The sequence below is a fragment of the Leiobunum rupestre genome, chromosome 3 (assembly GCF_980474605.1).
Source record: "Leiobunum rupestre chromosome 3, qqLeiRupe1.1.hap1, whole genome shotgun sequence".
NCBI lineage: Eukaryota > Metazoa > Arthropoda > Arachnida > Opiliones > Sclerosomatidae > Leiobunum > Leiobunum rupestre.
This window is the reverse complement of record NC_143386.1, coordinates 41518609-41536889: the sequence shown is the minus strand read 5'-3', so window position 1 is coordinate 41536889 and position 18281 is coordinate 41518609. Positions and strand designations below refer to the sequence as shown.

Here is an 18281-nt window from a genome sequence, read left to right as displayed (position 1 = left end):
TAAGAATTCCGGAACGTCATAAAGCTAATCTGTGGCACTCAATCATATTGTATCTCATTTTTTTTATGATCTCGGCGTCCTTAATGCGCTGGTAACCGACTCAAGAATTTTCGCTGTAAGAATCGAACCAGGGCCTGTCTGCTAGTCATCCAGGGTTTAATTTTTCACCACGTGTTTTTTAGACGCGGTGAGGGGGGGGATGGTAAGGGGGGTGCCAAAATTCAGTGTCATTCATCTCTTCTAGTAGAACGATTTGGGCTGCCATACCCCCGCCACCCAGCGTCCCCTTTCCGACGACACAGACCGCCACCCAGCGTCCCCTTTCCGACGACACAGACCGCCACCCCACGCCCCCTTTCAAACCATACAGACCGCAACCCCACGCCCCCTTTCAAACCATACAGACCGCAACCCCACGCCCCCTTTCAAACCATACAGACCGCCACCCCACGCCCCCTTTCAAACCATACAGACCGCCACCCCACGCCCCCTTTCAAACCATACAGACCGCCACCCCACGCCCCCTTTCAAACCATACAGACCGCCACCCCACGCCCCCTTTCAAACCATACAGACCGCCACCCCACGCCCCCTTTCAAACCATACAGACCGCAACCCCACGCTCCCTTTCGAACGATACAGACCGTTATGTAATGGCGTCTAAGCTTTATTTCCCTATGTTCTCAAATGCTATTTTTTGTAGCTTAAGTTCCCATTTTTTTCTCGCGCGCTGATAAAGTTAGTCTAGAGTTATGAAGAAGGTTAGCTGGTAGCGAAAGTGGATGATCGAGACGACGATCCACTTTTCGTTCGAACTGCGAGCTGGGGTTTGTACGGTACGTGTTGAAAAAGTTTCGCTGCCGCTTGGCCGAACTCGGGGGTTCCGGAAAACCACTATCACTTATTTTTCTTATAACCTTTATTCAATGATTGATGGCTACCAGAGGGGCTTGTTTAACATTTTTTTCGCCGTTGGTATTGTGATGTTGAGGGGGTACGCGCCAAATTAGCCTCTTACTCCTTGTATCGGTTGGGTTTCGTATTAATATCGCAAGTTTTGAGCTGGATTTATGTTAAATATTCGCTACTCGTAATACGTTGCTGTGATGCTGTTCGCTCGTTTTTGTCGTTTATAGCTCTTATAATTAATAAAAACGTATTTGTATCAACCGAAGTATATATTATATATCTTACGTGATAATACCCATCTGCGCTTTAGAAAGAAACAGATTTAATGGCAAATACCAATGGCGGTCGAGTCACGATTGGAATATTTTGTAAAATCAGCTGGATTCTGTGAACATATTTCTGGATACTTTTCTCTAAGATAAATATTCTGAAAGCTTCTCTCTAAAAGAAATAATTCTGGAAGTTTCTCTCTAAGAGAAATATTTCTGGATATACTTCTCTCTAAGAGAAATATTACTGGATACTTCTCTCTAAGAGAAATATTACTGGATACTTCTCTCTAAGATAAATATTTCTGGATACTTCTCTCTAAGATAAATATTTCTGGATACTTCTCTCTAAGATAAATATTTCTGGATACTTCTCTCTAAGATAAATATTTCTGGATACTTCTCACTAAGATAAATATTACTGGATACTTCTCTCTAAGAGAAATATTACTGGATACTTCTCTCTAAGATAAATATTACTGGATACTTCTCTCTAAGATAAATATTACTGGATACTTCTCTCTAAGAGAAATATTACTGGATACTTCTCTCTAAGAGAAATATTACTGGATACTTCTCTCTAAGATAAATATTTCTGGATACTTCTCTCTAAGATAAATATTTCTGGATACTTCTCTCTAAGATAAATATTTCTGGATACTTCTCACTAAGATAAATATTACTGGATACTTCTCTCTAAGATAAATATTACTGGATACTTCTCTCTAAGATAAATATTACTGGATACTTCTCTCTAAGATAAATATTACTGGATACTTCTCTCTAAGATAAATATTACTGGATACTTCTCTCTAAGATAAATATTCTGAAAGCTTCTCTCTAAAAGAAATATTTCTGGATACTTCTCTCTAAGATAAATATTACTGGATACTTCTCTCTAAGATAAATATTACTGGATACTTCTCTCTAAGATAAATATTACTGGATACTTCTCTTCTGGAAGCTTATCTTATTAAATAAATATTCCTCTCTACTTATCTCTTAGAGAAATAATTCTGGATACTTCTCTCTATAAGATAAATAATTCTGGATACTTCTCTCTATAAGATAAATAATTCTGGATACTTCTCTCTAAGATTAATATTACTGGATACTTCTTTAAGAATCATATATTTTGGTTTCATTCGTAACAATAACCAGACCATATCACGAACAAAATCTATCTACAGAATATATATTATTACACAATCACCGAATAACGTAACTTAGAAACTGGGTAACGTAGCTTGTAACTTCGCAGCGGGGCCTGAACCCAGGGTCCGAGGGGGTCCCTCTCATAAGCGAGGCAATCCATCAGCCTCCGCTTCTACACCTCATTGGCCAAAACACCCCTGAAAACCAGGCAGCTCACACCTCGCCAACCCACGCGTGCCACCAAACATAATAACACGGAAAATTGTTTAATTGTTCGTAATATTTATATTTGACGTCAGACCACCTCCGGCGCGGTCGACGTGGGCACCCTTCCATTGTCAGACGGGAGTGGGGGCCCTCGCGCCAATAGCTTAGTAACGGGCCCGAAATAATTCCATCGCTCTCTCCCTGGTCCCTATCGAAGGCGAGCTGGCATTTGCGCTAAGCCTGGCTCGTCTACTGTCTGTGGAGGCAGGCGCTCGTTCTGTTGTCTAATCTTTCGTGACAGCTCTAATTGATTGTTTAGCGTCAATCCGTTCTTGCGGTACCCCCTCCCTTCCGTTCTCTTATTCCTCCGCTGTCAAAAACTATTTGACACCTGGTGCGCTCCTGTGGTGTAACCCTCCGTTTCTCGTCTCCCTACTCTGGTCCGAGGGTCGCGTTTTCATTTATCCCATTGGGTATCTTATACTAGGATTCTACGATATCAAACCAATTCATTTAATACAGTCAATAGATCAAATGATTTAAAATAAATAATTCACATCAAACGATTTAAATATGATTAAAAATCAAATGATTTAAAATAAATAATTCACATCAAACGATTTAAATATGATTAAAAATCAAATGATTTAAATCTAATGACTAAAAAAACAAATGATTTAAATCTAATGACTAAAAAAACATGATTTAAATCTAATGACTAAAAAACAAATGATTTAAATCTAATGACTAAAAAACAAATGATTTAAATCTAATGACTAAAAAACAAATGATTTAAATCTAATGACTAAATATCAAATGATTTATATCTAATGACTAAATATCAAATGATTTAAATCTAATGACTAAATATCAAATGATTTAAATCTAATGACTAAAAATCCAATGATATTTAATCAAGCATTAAAAACCAATTGATATTTAATCAAGCATTAAAAACCAATTGATATTTAATCAAGCATTAAAAACCAATTGATATTTAATCAAGCATTAAAAACCAATTGATATTTAATCAAGCATTAAAAACCAATTGATATTTAATCAAGCATTAAAAACCAATTGATATTTAATCAAGCATTAAAAACCAATTGATATTTAATAAAGCATATTAAATCGTCAATTATGCTTCAATAAATACAGGTATACAAAATAATTTTCTTTAGCAATGCCAGTTCCAAGCAATCTAAATTTTAATTAAGATTAATTTACTACAGCGTACTAATTGTAAATAAATCTGTTGAGAAAAAGGGGGGAATGTTTAAATATTAACTAAATTAAATACGATTTAAAATTAATAAAATCGAATTATCTTAGTGTTACTACAATTGTTGCTACAAATAGTTACTAATCATATTATTTTATTTAGTAAATTATGCTACTACATTTGAGTAATGATTATTAACGAGTAATTTATTTAAAACAAATTAGAGGGAAACGACGTGATATTACAAAAATTGTTGCTACAAATAGTTACTAATCATATTATTTAATTTAGTAAATTATGCTACTAAATGTTTGCTAACGAGTAATTTATAAAAAAAAAATATATAAATGAGCGTAAAAGTCGTTATCCGAACAACTCCAATTTGGCGTTACAATGAAATAAGATGAAAATGAGGTGTTTTCGGGGGTGGGTTGGCTTTCTGATTGCGGTTATGGAGGTCCCTGAAAGCAGTTGCTTCTGACAATGCTGCGTCTCCCCCCGGGCACGTCTACTCCCTGCATTCCCTATTTGCTCCGTCGCTCAATTGACGAATAGCTGTTTACGCATGCCCCGATGAGCGATGCTTCCAGTCACCTCCAGATAGATGGCGCTAGAGTCGCCCTCCGCTGATCCTCTCCATATTCCCTCGTTTTCTATAATTATATTTCTTCGCCCACAATCTCCGTTTCTCTCCAACCGGAATAGATGAGTGGCAATGTTTTTTTGTAATTAAGATTGTGACATTTTCGCTAAAACTGTCTCATTTCGCCGCGTGACAATCCCATCCAGAGTCGCCGTCGTCTCCGACTAGCGGCGTCTAATAGTTTGCTCGCTCTTGGCGGTAATTGCAATTCTCTCCCGCCAAGATTGGTTCGGGTGGGAAGCTCGCCGTTAGGGTCATCTTCCAAAGTTTTATTTAGCTAAATAAGTTTGATTTTTTTGGATTGTTAGGATTAAGTTTGATAGTAGTCGTAATAAAAAGGTAGTAGTCGTAGTAATAAAAGTAGTAGGTGTAATAGTAAAATTAATCGTAATAATAAAAAGTAGTATTGTAAGTAATATAGAGTAGTATTGTAAGTAATAAAGAGTAGTTTTGGTAGTAATAAAGAGTAGTTTTGCTAGTAATAAAGAGTAGTTTTGCTAGTAATAAAGAGTAGTTTTGCTAGTAATAAAGAGTAGTTTTGCTAGTAATAAAGAGTAGTTTTGCTAGTAATAAAGAGTAGTTTTGCTAGTAATAAAGAGTAGTTTTGCTAGTAATAAAGAGTAGTTTTGCTAGTAATAAAGAGTAGTTTTGCTAGTAATAAAGAGTAGTTTGGTAGTAATAAAGAGTAGTTTTGGTAGTAATGAAGAGTAGTTTTGGTAGTAATGAAGAGTAGTTTTGGTAGTAATGAAGAGTAGTTTTGGTAGTAATGAAGAGTAGTTTTGGTAGTAATAAAGAGTAGTTTTGGTAGTAATAAAGAGTAGTTTTGGTAGTAATAAAGAGTAGTTTTGGTAGTAATAAAGAGTAGTTTTGGTCGTAATAAAGAATAGTTTTGGTCGTAATAAAGAATAGTTTTGGTCGTAATAAAGAGTAGTTTGGTAGTAATAAAGAGTAGTTTGGTAGTAATAAAGAGTAGTTTTTGTAGTAATAAAGAGTAGTTTTGGTAGTAATAAAGAGTAGTTTTGGTGGTAATATGGAGTAGTTGTCGTAGCTATAAATATATAGTAGTGGTAATAATTGCATTTAAAATAACAGTTCGATACTGTGACGGATAAAGTCGGTTTATTTTGTGTTAACTATTATAAAGTGGTTCGCTTTTTGAGTTTCGATAAATAATTCATATTTACCCAGGAGCAGTTTTTAAAGTAAACACTTATTTAATTAATGCAAAATTCCGGGCAAAAGCGAATAATTTATTTACGTTAAAAAATCCCTTTTTCCCCCTGGAATTCCCAAACAACATCGCATTTTCATCATTAATAAGGAAGAAAAATTAGAAACTTTAAAAAAGCATCGGAAGTAATTTTAAAAATTAAATAAAACCGGTTCAACTAAAAACTTAATTTCGAAACCGGTACAACGCATTAGGAAAATGTAATCCTAAATTTAACATAATGTAAATAAAGCTAAAGCCCGTGTTTGGTTTATTTACGTTAAAAAATTCAGTTGTTCCCAAACAACATCGCATTATCATCATTAATTAGGAAGAAAAATTAGATTAATTTTCTTCAAGTAATTTTAAAAATTGAATGAGAAACTTAGTTTCGAAACCGGTACAACTAAAAACTTAGTTTCGAAACCGGTACAACTAAAAATTTAATTTCGAAACCGGTACAACTAAAAATTTAATTTCGAAACCGGTACAACTAAAAACTTAGTTTCGAAACCGGTACAACTATAAACTTAATTTCGAAAAAGGGTACAACGCATTAGGAAAATGTAAACCTAAATTTAACATAATGTGTTTGGTTTTCGGTACTCGCAGTCGGTTGCATCCCCCAATTCGGTCCCTCCCCGATTCGTGTTTCGTATTGTTAATATCATTGGCCAAAGTCCAAGAGAGCTCGCGCTTCTTGCCAAGAAATACTGGGATCGGGGCACGCAGGCGCTCGCTATTCTTTGGCATTTCTTTTGTCTCGGTGAACTCCGCCCACATCCTTTTTGTTCTTTCTTCGATCGGGATTGGATAAGATCGCCGCCAAGTTGCCTCCAAAAAGGGGCGTAGTCGACTACTCCGAAACAAAAGGAAGATACGGTTTATTTAAAGTAACACTTTTAACCCGACGTCGGTGCTGGAATTTCGATTTCCCTGACTACTTTTCTCTTTGACCATGCTATTGCGAAATTATTCCAGTTAAATTAGTCGAAGAATATATAATATAAATTAGTTTTATAATATATTATCTATTAATATCAGTTTAAAATCGAAAAAACACGGTAAAGAATATCGTTTTCAGAAGGTATGAAGTAATTTTGTATTTTGGTTTTCCAGTTTGAGGATCTATTTAAAATTGTTTAGCTAATGATCTAGATAAATTATTTAACTGTGGAAGTTAAAATGTGAATGGAAATTGGTTTATAATAATTTTAGGTTTATATTATATTAAAAATTCTTGGATAAAATTTTAAACTATTGTCGATTTAAATATTAATTGATACTAATCAAACTAGGAGTATTTAACTTTGATAATATGTAAATAAGGGTGATTCAGACCCAATTATTTGCTTTGTAGGTAAAATGTAAAGGTCATTGATTATCTGTTTAAAGAAAAACTGTGTAAGTTCCATATTTGCTGTTAAATTTCATCCAGCATTTTAAATAGAAGATAAAAGAGTATGACAGTTGACTTTCATTTATTATGTTAATTTTTAATTAATTGCTATACGTTTTTCGGCAACCATTTAGTTTCGGTATTGCAAGATTTAATTTTAATTAAACACCAATTAAAACATATTACGCTACAATTTACATGACGAAATAACGGTTGGCTTAAAATTCTTATTAAAAAGGGTAAATCGGATTTGGATGTTTTTGTACGTGAAGCTCTCAACGAAATGAATAATAAATTACTTATATCTACCTTTATATTTTCCTATTGTTCCCGCAAAACTTGAATTATGACGATAATTTTTTATTACCGCTATTGTTGTTTGGTTGAAGCGACGCCTTTGTCCATGACTTTGAAAGATTACGCTTGCCAGAAAAAAAATCGAAAAACTATTAAAATTGCTCTCAAACCACTGCTACCACGTAAGTAAGCGAATTTAAGCTCTTCGAATTGTATTGGGAACGGGAGATTGATGGTCATTTTATCAGTAACGGTCAAGGGCGTAGGTGTACCTAATGACCCTCGCCATCCCTCGCTTCCACACCCGTCGCGATTCCAATCTGACCATTTTGAGGCCGGCGAAATTTTCAATTTTAAGTGATTTTTCCTGTTTTCCCCTGGTAGCCGACTTCTCCCTGTACACCGTCGACAGATCGCGATAACCCGATACTATCGTCGAAGGGCCGGGTCAAGGGCGGCTGTTAGGATTTCGATGTCGGGTAACGGTCGCTTTATAGAAGGCGTGGAAAGATTGGGAAAAAATCCTCGGGATTATATTCTTCGAAAAAGAAAGCTTTCGGGCGTAATGGCCGGTGTCCTGTCGGCCGGGTTGGGATTTTAATCACGTGATTTAAGACGAAGTCATCAAATCTCCTTGCCCTTAATGGTCTGTGCTAAATGAGAATGGTCCTCGATTTTTCAAAATATATTTTTTCTCCCCCAACCACCTTTTCTAATAGGAAAAAGGATTTTTCTTTCATAGCTCCCTTCCTCCGGAGACTCATTTAAATAATACAGTTGGCTTGACAACGCCGTCGCCATCTATTAGTCGAATTTCGAACAATATTTTAATGAGTGTCTCGGGTATTTTCCCACTCTCCTCATAATAGCTTTCCTTTCGCCAAAGGCCTGTACGGTAATCCTGGGGATTTTCAAAGGGGAAAAAATCCTTTATAGCCGAGACTTTTAATACAACGTAATTTGCCCGTATAGAAATTGATAGGCCCAACTTTTTAAGGCCTGGTTTGTACCCGTTTAATCAATATGCTTTTTTGGATGAAATTTTGGACTATTTTGGATATCATTAGGCGTAGTTTTTTTGGTCTCTTTTCATTGAAATTACGAGCGTAGGTTTTTGGTCTATTTTCATTGAAATTACAAGCGTAGGTTTTTGGTCAATTTAAAAGAATTAAACGAAGTTTTTTTCACTATTTTGATAGAAATTAAAAGTACACTAGGTTTTTGGCTTTTTTGCATTAAATTATAGGTTTAGGGTGTATTTTGGATGAAATTAAACACAGGCTTTGGTCCTATTAGAAGAACCAGAGCCCTATTTATATCATACTGGAAGAACTAGAGCCCCATTTTATCCTACTGGAAGAACTAGAGCCCCATTTTATCCTACTGGAAGAACTAGAGCCCCATTTTATCCCACTGGAAGAACTAGAGCCCCATTTTATCCTACTGGAAGAACTAGAGCCCCATTTTATCCTACTGGAAGAACTAGAGCCCCATTTTATCCTATTTGAAGAACTAGAGCCCCATTTTTATCCTATTTGAAGAACTAGATCCCCATTTTAATCATATTTGAAGAACTAGAGCCCTATTTTAATCATATTTGAAGAACTAGATCCCCATTTTATCCCACTGGAAGAACTAGAGCCCCATTTTATCCTACTGGAAGAACTAGAGCCCCATTTTATCCTACTGGAAGAACTAGAGCCCCATTTTATCCTATTTGAAGAACTAGAGCCCCATTTTTATCCTATTTGAAGAACTAGATCCCCATTTTAATCATATTTGAAGAACTAGAGCCCTATTTTAATCATATTTGAAGAACTAGATCCCCATTTTAATCATATTTGAAGAACTAGAGCCCCATTTTATCCTATTTGAAGAACTAGAGCCCCATTTTTATCCTATTTGAAGAACTAGATCCCCATTTTAATCATATTTGAAGAACCAGAGCCCTATTTATATCATACTGGAAGAACTAGAGCCCCATTTTATCCTACTGGAAGAACTAGAGCCCCATTTTATCCTACTGGAAGAACTAGAGCCCCATTTTATCCCACTGGAAGAACTAGAGCCCCATTTTATCCTACTGGAAGAACTAGAGCCCCATTTTATCCTACTGGAAGAACTAGAGCCCCATTTTATCCTATTTGAAGAACTAGAGCCCCATTTTTATCCTATTTGAAGAACTAGATCCCCATTTTAATCATATTTGAAGAACTAGAGCCCCATTTTATCCTACTGGAAGAACTAGAGGCCCATTTTATCCTACTGGAAGAACTAGAGCCCCATTTTATCCTACTGGAAGAACTAGAGCCCCATTTTATCCTACTGGAAGAACTAGAGCCCCATTTTTATCCTACTGGAAGAACTAGAGCCCCATTTTTATCCTATTTGAAGAACTATATCCCCATTTTAATCATATTTGAAGAACTAGATCCCCATTTTAATCATATTTGAAGAACTAGATCCCCATTTTTATCCTATTTGAAGAAATAGATCCTCATTTTTATATTCTTATGGATGAAATTAAAGGTATTTAATTTAAACGTACTTTAGCTAACTTGAATCAAACAAGGTAGATCATTAAATTTTCCGTACTTATTCAATGAAACTTTTCGAGCTAAATCTGGTCGATGGCGGGTGACCAAGTAAGGGGTAGGGGGAGGATTAGCTGGGTTGGAGAACACCTCCATTACCATATTCCGTAACTTTTAAAGAAAGTTACCAGCAACCACCGCTACAGGTTCGCTTTTCCGAAATTATGCCGGCCTAATAGTTTATAAGAAAGCGGAGGCCTAGAGTGAGTTTCTAATAGTTCTTAATGCAAGCTTGATTTATTTCGCCTTCTATCGGGCAGCCAGGGGGGGGGGGGGGCGAGGGCAGGCTCTATCTTGAGAAAGGTGGGACGGCGCTGTCTCCGAGCTCGAAAGTTGTTGCTTTTCTTAAGAGTGCCAGGCCTTGGTCATTATTTATCGAGGCTTGCCTGTGTGCTCGGACGCGCTTTCGATCATGTGCACCTGTGACATCTGACGAATGGATTTTTCCCTTTCGCTCGCGCTGTTTTTTCTCTCTTCTCTTTCGGCGACTGCGGCGACCCTCGGCGGCTTCAGCCTGAACTAGGAATTCGTATAAGTCGGGGGTAAAACTGAAAATCCCCAAAAATAATGGTTTTGCAAAGCGTCGTTAGGCAAATTTCTTCGGATTTACGGGACTTTAATTTTTAACGTTAAGAAATTGGACAAAATTTCCGGATTATACGCCACCCTGCTGCCATCTTTTATCACTTACGAGCGCTAATTTAGCGGACGGTATTTTTCGAAAATTTGTATTTATTTCATGCTTTTTCACACTTGTAAAATTTAAAATTACGTGACTAAAGTCTTATCCAAAAATGGTTCAGTATCATTATACCAGAAGTTTATCATTTATATCTTACTAATTACCATAGTAGTATTCATCTAATGTATTAAAATAAAATTAGACTTATATTTATTAGACTTTATATTTACAGATCTATAAACCTTATATTTTGTATGATATTGTTTAATAAAATCACTATAATAGATGGATAGTTTTCGTTTGTTCTGGTGAAGAGAATTCCTCTACACCGTGAACTACTCAAGATCAGGGCCACCGGGCCTGGGCCCCTGTAATAAAGAAATTTCGCGCACCTAGAGAACCGTTACTACGGGACTTATAGCTATACTTTTTCGGAGATAATTTTATCCCATTTCGCTCAAATCCGGGCCCCGGTAATTTGTACCGGCTTTCCCACTCTCTTGTTTGGCCTGTAGGATATTGGCAGGGCCCCCAGAGGTCCTATAATTCCTAAAAAATCCTATATTTTCAAAAATTCCCTATAACATCCTATATTTCTAACAAAATCCCCCAAAAGTCCTATAAAATCCTATAATTTTGATATTTTGCCCATTTCAAATCCCGCCACCCACAAGGAGACGACCCGAGTTGTAACGCACCGATTTAGTTCAAACTTGGGGGTTTGGTAGACCTTCATATAACTTGAAAAACCCTAAAGGGAATTTATTCAATGAGCAACAGTTTTGCCATGGCAACCAAAAATATTTTTGACAACGCAAAATGAAAATTTTCCCATTGAATATAACATGGGAATCTGAACAATTTTAAGGGTACCTCCCTGTAAAAATTTTAATTTTTGAAAATGCTTAAAAAAGAAAATATAATTAAAAACATAATGAAAAGGTTCGAAATTAAAATTCCTATACAAAGTCATTCTAGTCTATACTTTTGTTATTGTTAACATGAATAGCTACTAGTATATTTTTGTGATAAAATGGTTAAATAGTTTCTATTTTTTAAGTGAAAATCAAAGATTTATTTATCTAAATATAGATTTTGTTTAGTTACTACTGGAATTAGCTATACTTTTTCGGAGATAGGTTAACCCCGTTTGCTCAAACCTGGGCCCCTAGGCTGCATGGGCACCGGTAATTTGTACCGGCTTCCCCCTCTTTTATCGGGAATGATACATATTAGATACTTTTAACTATACTTAATTTAGCTATCTAAATTTTAGCGAGTTAAGTAGGGTTAATGGGTATTTAGTCTTGTTTTTCAGCCCATCACCGTAAAAGGCTCAACTTCAGCAGTTCCACTACACCTAATTTAGTTAACTATAAAGAAGCGTGGTCCGCTCTTTATCCTTAACCGGGGGGCTTTTATTAAGTCATCAATTACTCTTTAATAAAGGCGAACACCCCCTTTAGTTCATCGGCGTGCCGGTGGGTGGCGCTTTGGCGTAATGCGCGCCACAATATACGGGGGGCTGTTAAATCACTCCCTCTATTAAATAGCCGTATTATGCAACCGCCTCGGGCTCCATTTAACTAACAGCCCTCTCTCTCTCTTGAAAGATGCGAAGATAATAGAATATTTTGCGGCCATTTATTTGGAAATGCCCCCCCGAACGGAGCTCGGTTGACCGCGCGTCGATAGGCACCCGGAAAGGGTAAAGTTTGCGAGCTGTCGACTGAGCCAGGGAAGCGTACGCCTCGGCTTCAAATGATTCGTGTGTAATTGAACGCAGCTTGCGCGCCTCGGAACAAATGGGAGGCGGTGATTGGTCACTTTGTTTAAAAGCGCGCGCTTTGCCGCGACCCTCCCCGCACTTTTTCCCCCGGCGTATTTCCCAGGAGGAAAATGGGCTATTTCGGAGGCGAATTTCACGCGCTTTTAACAATAAACAAATTTGGCGTACACCTTTTGACCGCCTACCGGTATTACGCGACGCGGGGTAACTGTGTTCATCGCCACCCTGGCTTGTTACAAATTGATTTATTATTCCGAATGCAAATAGCCCAGATACACCGCCGAAATTATGCTAAGATGCTCTTGTAGTGAACAGTTGGAGGTGTACTTTGAAGGATATTTGTTTCTGGTATTAGTCACCAGATTTGGAGTTCATAGAAATGCCGACTTTAGATCAGAATTTTCGCTCTATAATTTCCCAAATACATAATAATAATATAAAAATATTAGTTTGAACAAAGAAATTTAATAGGTTTTTTAGTTTTTGTGTGCTTAAAGTGTGGTATACCAGGATCATTTGGACAATATTGATTTTAGTTATTTTGGGGGTATACTAACAATAGGCGAATTTTTTATTTATACGTTAATAATATATAGTTTTATGCTGTAATTATATTAAATAACGTTCATAATGAAGGTTAGATAGCAAAATTATAATTTTACATTGCTTCCATCAGCGTTATTAAATGCTAGGGTCACGCCATTATAGGCCAATTTTTCAATACGGGAAGTCTTACCAGGTGCCACCAAAAATTAAATTAAATTATCCAAAAACCGGCAAAATTATTTATTTTTTATGCCTAACATTTTTTTAATAATAATTATATAATAATATTCCAGATAATATTAATAAAAATGTAATATATATAATATTCCACATAATATTAATAAAAATGTAATATATATAATATTCCAGATAATATTAATAAAAATGTAATATATATAATATTCGATATAATATTAATTAAAATGTAATATATAATATATTCGAGATAATATTAATAAAAATGTAATATGAAATATTCGAGATAATATTAATAAAAATATATGAAATATTCGAGATAATATTAATAAAAATGTAATATAAAATATTCGAGATAATATTAATAATAATGTAATATATAATACAATATTAGAGATAATATTAATAATAATGTAATATATAATACAATATTAGAGATAATATTAATAATAATGTAATATATAATACAATATTAGAGATAATATTAATAAAAATGTGATATATAATACAATATTCGAGATAATATTAATAATAATGTAATAAATAATACAATATTCGAGATAATATTAATAAAAATGTAATATAAACTTAATATATAATATTCGAGATAATATTAATAAAAATGTAATATGTAATATAATATTTTAGATAATATTAATAAAAATGTAATATATAATATTCGAGATAATATTAAAAAAAATTTAATATGTAATATAATATTTTAGATAATATTAATAATAATATATTATATTTATTTATTACATCATGTAATAAATTAAAACATTTTAAATATCACCTCTAATAGCTTCGTATTAAACGTTTATTTCCCCGTCTAGGGTAATGTAATGTAATACAATAAGTCTGATTATATTCCGTCCTAAAAAAGCGCATTTTTTTCAATGTGTTGCAGGAGTATGTCTTCGAAACGCAAAAGTCCGCCGACCAAATTACCAGCGAATGATCCGCAAACTGAGGCGTCGCTCGCGGGCGTCGGCAGCACTCAGCTGTCGGCGAGCGTCGGCGTCGCACCGTCGGCCAGAGCGCCTCCCGCCGCGCACGCTTCCGACGACGACGGAGACGGAGATCGGGCCGGCTGCAGCGGCGAAGACACCGAAGAGGAAACCGACGAGTTCGGCCGCCGCCCGCCCACCGCCGCCGACTTGACTATGCCCCTGCAGATGGCCGTCGATATGGGGCGCGCTTGGAGGGGCGAGAGCGCCACCCGGGAACTCCCCACCGAAGAAGAGGAGTACATGGAGGACGATGATGGCATGCACGCCGAGGACGAAGCGGACGACGATGAGGACTCCATGGAGGACTTAGCCAGAGGTCAGATCTCAACATCATTTTTCGCGATTGCCGATTACGAAAACCGACAATGCTTGCTGGTTTCTTTTCGTCCGTTCTCGGACTAAAAGTCTACCGTTTTTAACCTAAAACGTTTTATTCGACTTTTCCGCCCCATAAACTATTCGCTCGTTCCGGAGTATTAGGGCTACTCTTTTTACTCCTTCTGAAAAGCAGTGGTGGCGCTAGGGTGTTTTAGGCGGTGCTTGAGCCACCTGTAAAATTTCTGAAGCGCCACCTAAAATTCAGAATTTTTCCAATTCACTTGGCGAAAAGGTTTCTTCGAACTTAAACATGGGCATCAAAAATTTCATTTTTACTTAGTCGTCTGCAATGTTTTAACTTTACAAACCTCACTCAATGCCCATGACCAGTGCTAATGGCTTAAGCACCACTAGTTTTGAAATCCTGGTGACGCCACTGTGAAAAGAAGGTGTAAAGAGAGTACATCGGATTTGGTCGTCTGCTAGCCAGAATTGTTCTGTTAAAAAGGCAGCCGTTTTGGAAGAACATTTTTACTCCGACTCTAACTATTCGCCACTGCACAGAATCGGAGAAAAATGACGTCATAACCTTACTCTTCTTACCCGACTCCGAAATCCCGGAACAAGCGAAAATAAACCACCTTATATTCTATAAGTTTGTCAAAATATTCAGGCCTAACAAATTTCTGGGGCCCCGGTTTCTCTCCGAAAATGTATAGCTATCCCCAGTAGTGACCGGGGCCCCCGGGCCCGCTCTCGGTGGCCTTGGAAATATTTATCGATTTCTGGGATTATTGACGTCTCACCTAAAAAGATTGTGATGAAGCAAATAGCACGTATTTATAAGCCTAATAAGAATTGACACACTTATGGGAAAAGTGATTATACACTTATGGCTTTACCTAACAGAAATATTATTCGATTCTCAATTTTTTTGGTGAAGATTTTTGTGTCTCCAGTTTTTGGGTTGTTAGTGGTCTATTTGAGTCTGGTTCGCATTAGATAAATGATATAATATGATTTAAATTGAAATAATTCCGGATAATGGTTCTTTGCAAATACTATGAAAATTTATTAACTAATTATTAAAAATAATTTTTGAACTATAGATTACTAAATGAGCAATCTAATAATTTGAAAAATTAAACAAATTGCAATTTGGTATTATAAGAAATTAGTAAATTACTAATGATAAATCATAATTTACTAAATTAAGTTAATTAGTAACTTAGTCGTTTGCTAAATTTTATTTTAGTAATTTACAAAATTAGTAAATTACTTAATTACTAATGATAAAACAAACAACAACAAACAAATAATCAGCTAGGCTAATACCCAAGGCACCACCTTAGGCCTAAGTCATCATGCGACTTTTGAATTAAGTAAATTAGTAACTTAGTCGTTTGCTAAATTTTATTTTAGTAATTTACAAAATTAGTAAATTTTGTGATTTGCTTATCTAGTAAGTTAAAAAAATAACTGAATTACGTGATTACTACTCAACTAATTTAATAATTTTGATTTATTTACTAATATATCACTTACTATTTTACTAATTTTGTAATCGGCTACATTTGTAGAATTTATAAAATTAATGAAGTTGCAATTTTCAATATGGTAACTTGATTTATTTTGAAAGTATTTTAGTAAATTACCATTTGAAATTAGTACCATACTAAATAACTAAAATAATACATTATTAAATTAAGTAATTTACTAAATATCAGAATAAGCTGAAAATCTGTAAATTTCTGTCATTGCAGACGAAATTTTTAATTACACTAGCACCATATCTAGCAAACGATAGTTCATAAAGTTCCGAGAAGTTTGCTAATTATTAATTCAGCAATGAATCCAGGGATGTTCATACTGCGTTGGCGCCAATCATGTGCGTACTGCGTTGGCGCGTAAATAATTCGGGCTTTTTGGCGCCAATCATGTGCGTACTGCGTTGGCGCGTAAATAATTCGGGCTTTTTGGCGCCAATCATGTGCGTACTGCGTTGGCGCGTAATAATTTCGGGCTTCGTTGGCGTCAATCATGTGCGTACTGCGTTGGCGCCTATTTTCGTACTTCATTGGCGCCAATAAAGTAGGCCTTAGACGTATGCCTATTCTGCCTAATAAATTATTAAAAAGTAATTTATGGCGTCGATTCTTCAACACCTTCGTGTTCAAATTAACTCAAATTAATTCGAATTAAGTTGTAGACCATGTTGTCGACATTTCCACCTAGTATTAGATTCATTTGACTCGCGCAAGTGCGGTACCGGCTTGTAGGCTTTGAAAAATTAAAGCATTTTTGTGTCGTGCGTTGCACCTTTAGATTATTAGTATTGCGAAAGTCAAAGGTAGTGCGTATTACAATCCTACATTGTTTTTCGGCGGTATGGTCCACCCACACTCTTCGGTAAACTCTCCTATTTTCAAAACCTTTATATTCCCCCGCGATATTTCTACATCGATTCTACAGCGCACTTTGTACCTCGACAAATGGTTCGATTTCAAAATAAAATTTTATTTTATATTGTAGACAAATTAGAATCGGCGTTAGATCCAAACGGTGTTTCATTTTCGGTGGAAATCCGAACATCTTTAGATTTGATGTTTATTAATTGGGTATATTTATTCCTTCATTTCGTTAAAAATAATTATAATGTCTTATTAGTTTTTATTTAAAAAATTTGTAAATTCTTAATTTTCCGAAATTTGTAATAATTTGAAAAGTATTTTGTAAATTCTTAATTTATCACATTTTTAAATATTTTGGAAATTCTTATATTTTAAAATTCTTTACAAAATATTTAAAATATTTTGGAAATTCTTATATATTTTAAAATTCTTTACAAAATATTTAAAATATTTTGGAAATTCTTATATATTTTAAAACTCATTACAAAATATTTAAAATATTTTGGAATTTCTTATGTATTTTAAAATTCTTTACAAAATATTAAATAAAATTGGAAAACTTTTCAATTATTATCCTTTTGTTTAATTATTTACTTAACGTTTAAAAATTTTAAATTTTAATCGCATTTTTAAATTATTTTCAAAGTATTTACATATTAGTTAAATTATTTAATTTTCTTACGCATTGTAACCCGGCCACCTGAATTATTGGCTTTAAAATTCGCTTGATGAATATTATAGGTGGTGCCTTGGGTATTAGCAGAAGTGAATTAGCCTTGCTGATTATTATTATTATTATTATTATTATTATTATTATTTGATTTTATCGTAGCCTTGTATTGGCCAGTAAAATGACATTTATTGACGAAAAAAAATGATGATGATAACGATAAACCCGTTATTAATTTGGAATGTAATTGCAGATTTGGCGAGTCCATTGGGTGCACTGGTCTCCAACAAGAGACCCTCGAAAAGTTACGTGGCGAACGAATTGCTCGTCTCGAGCCAGGAGAATAATAAATCATTGAACGCCGTCGGGTCGCGCCTCGACGAATCGACGACGGACTCGGAGTACGACTCCGACCAGAACTTACTCGCCAACGACGCCACGGCGAAACTACTACTGCGGGACTTGCAACTGCAGCAATCGGCCCTGCAGCAACAACAGATGCAAAACGTGGGCAAACCGACGACCGCCGCCACCAACAGAACCTCCCAGAAAAGCAGATCCATGGACGACGTCCTCAAACGATTGGCCTCCAAGATGAACCGGGGTGCCACCTTCCGGGAAGCGGATGAAACTGTCGCCAGGCTACCGGGCGCTTCCGCCCTCCGCAGCGCAGCCACCTCCAGCATCATGGCTCGCAAATCCAGAAAGAACAAATTAAGGTAAGTCCATAAGTGTATAATTTTGTTACATAA

The 18281-nt window shown here is 35.6% G+C and overlaps 1 protein-coding gene across 4 annotated transcripts in view; it reads left to right on the top strand.

The window, feature by feature from the left end:
- The window catches only part of LOC149951807 (uncharacterized), a 177475-nt gene that overhangs the window by 119649 nt on the left and 39545 nt on the right, over positions 1-18281 (top strand). For all 4 annotated transcript variants that reach the window (XM_090168234.1, XM_090168233.1, XM_090168235.1 and 1 more), the window contains 2 exons: positions 14028-14446; positions 17783-18248. In XM_090168234.1, the coding sequence (XP_090024360.1) occupies positions 14032-14446; positions 17783-18248 (881 nt within the window). In that variant the 5' untranslated portion in view covers positions 14028-14031. The remainder of the gene's footprint in view (positions 1-14027; positions 14447-17782; positions 18249-18281) is intronic.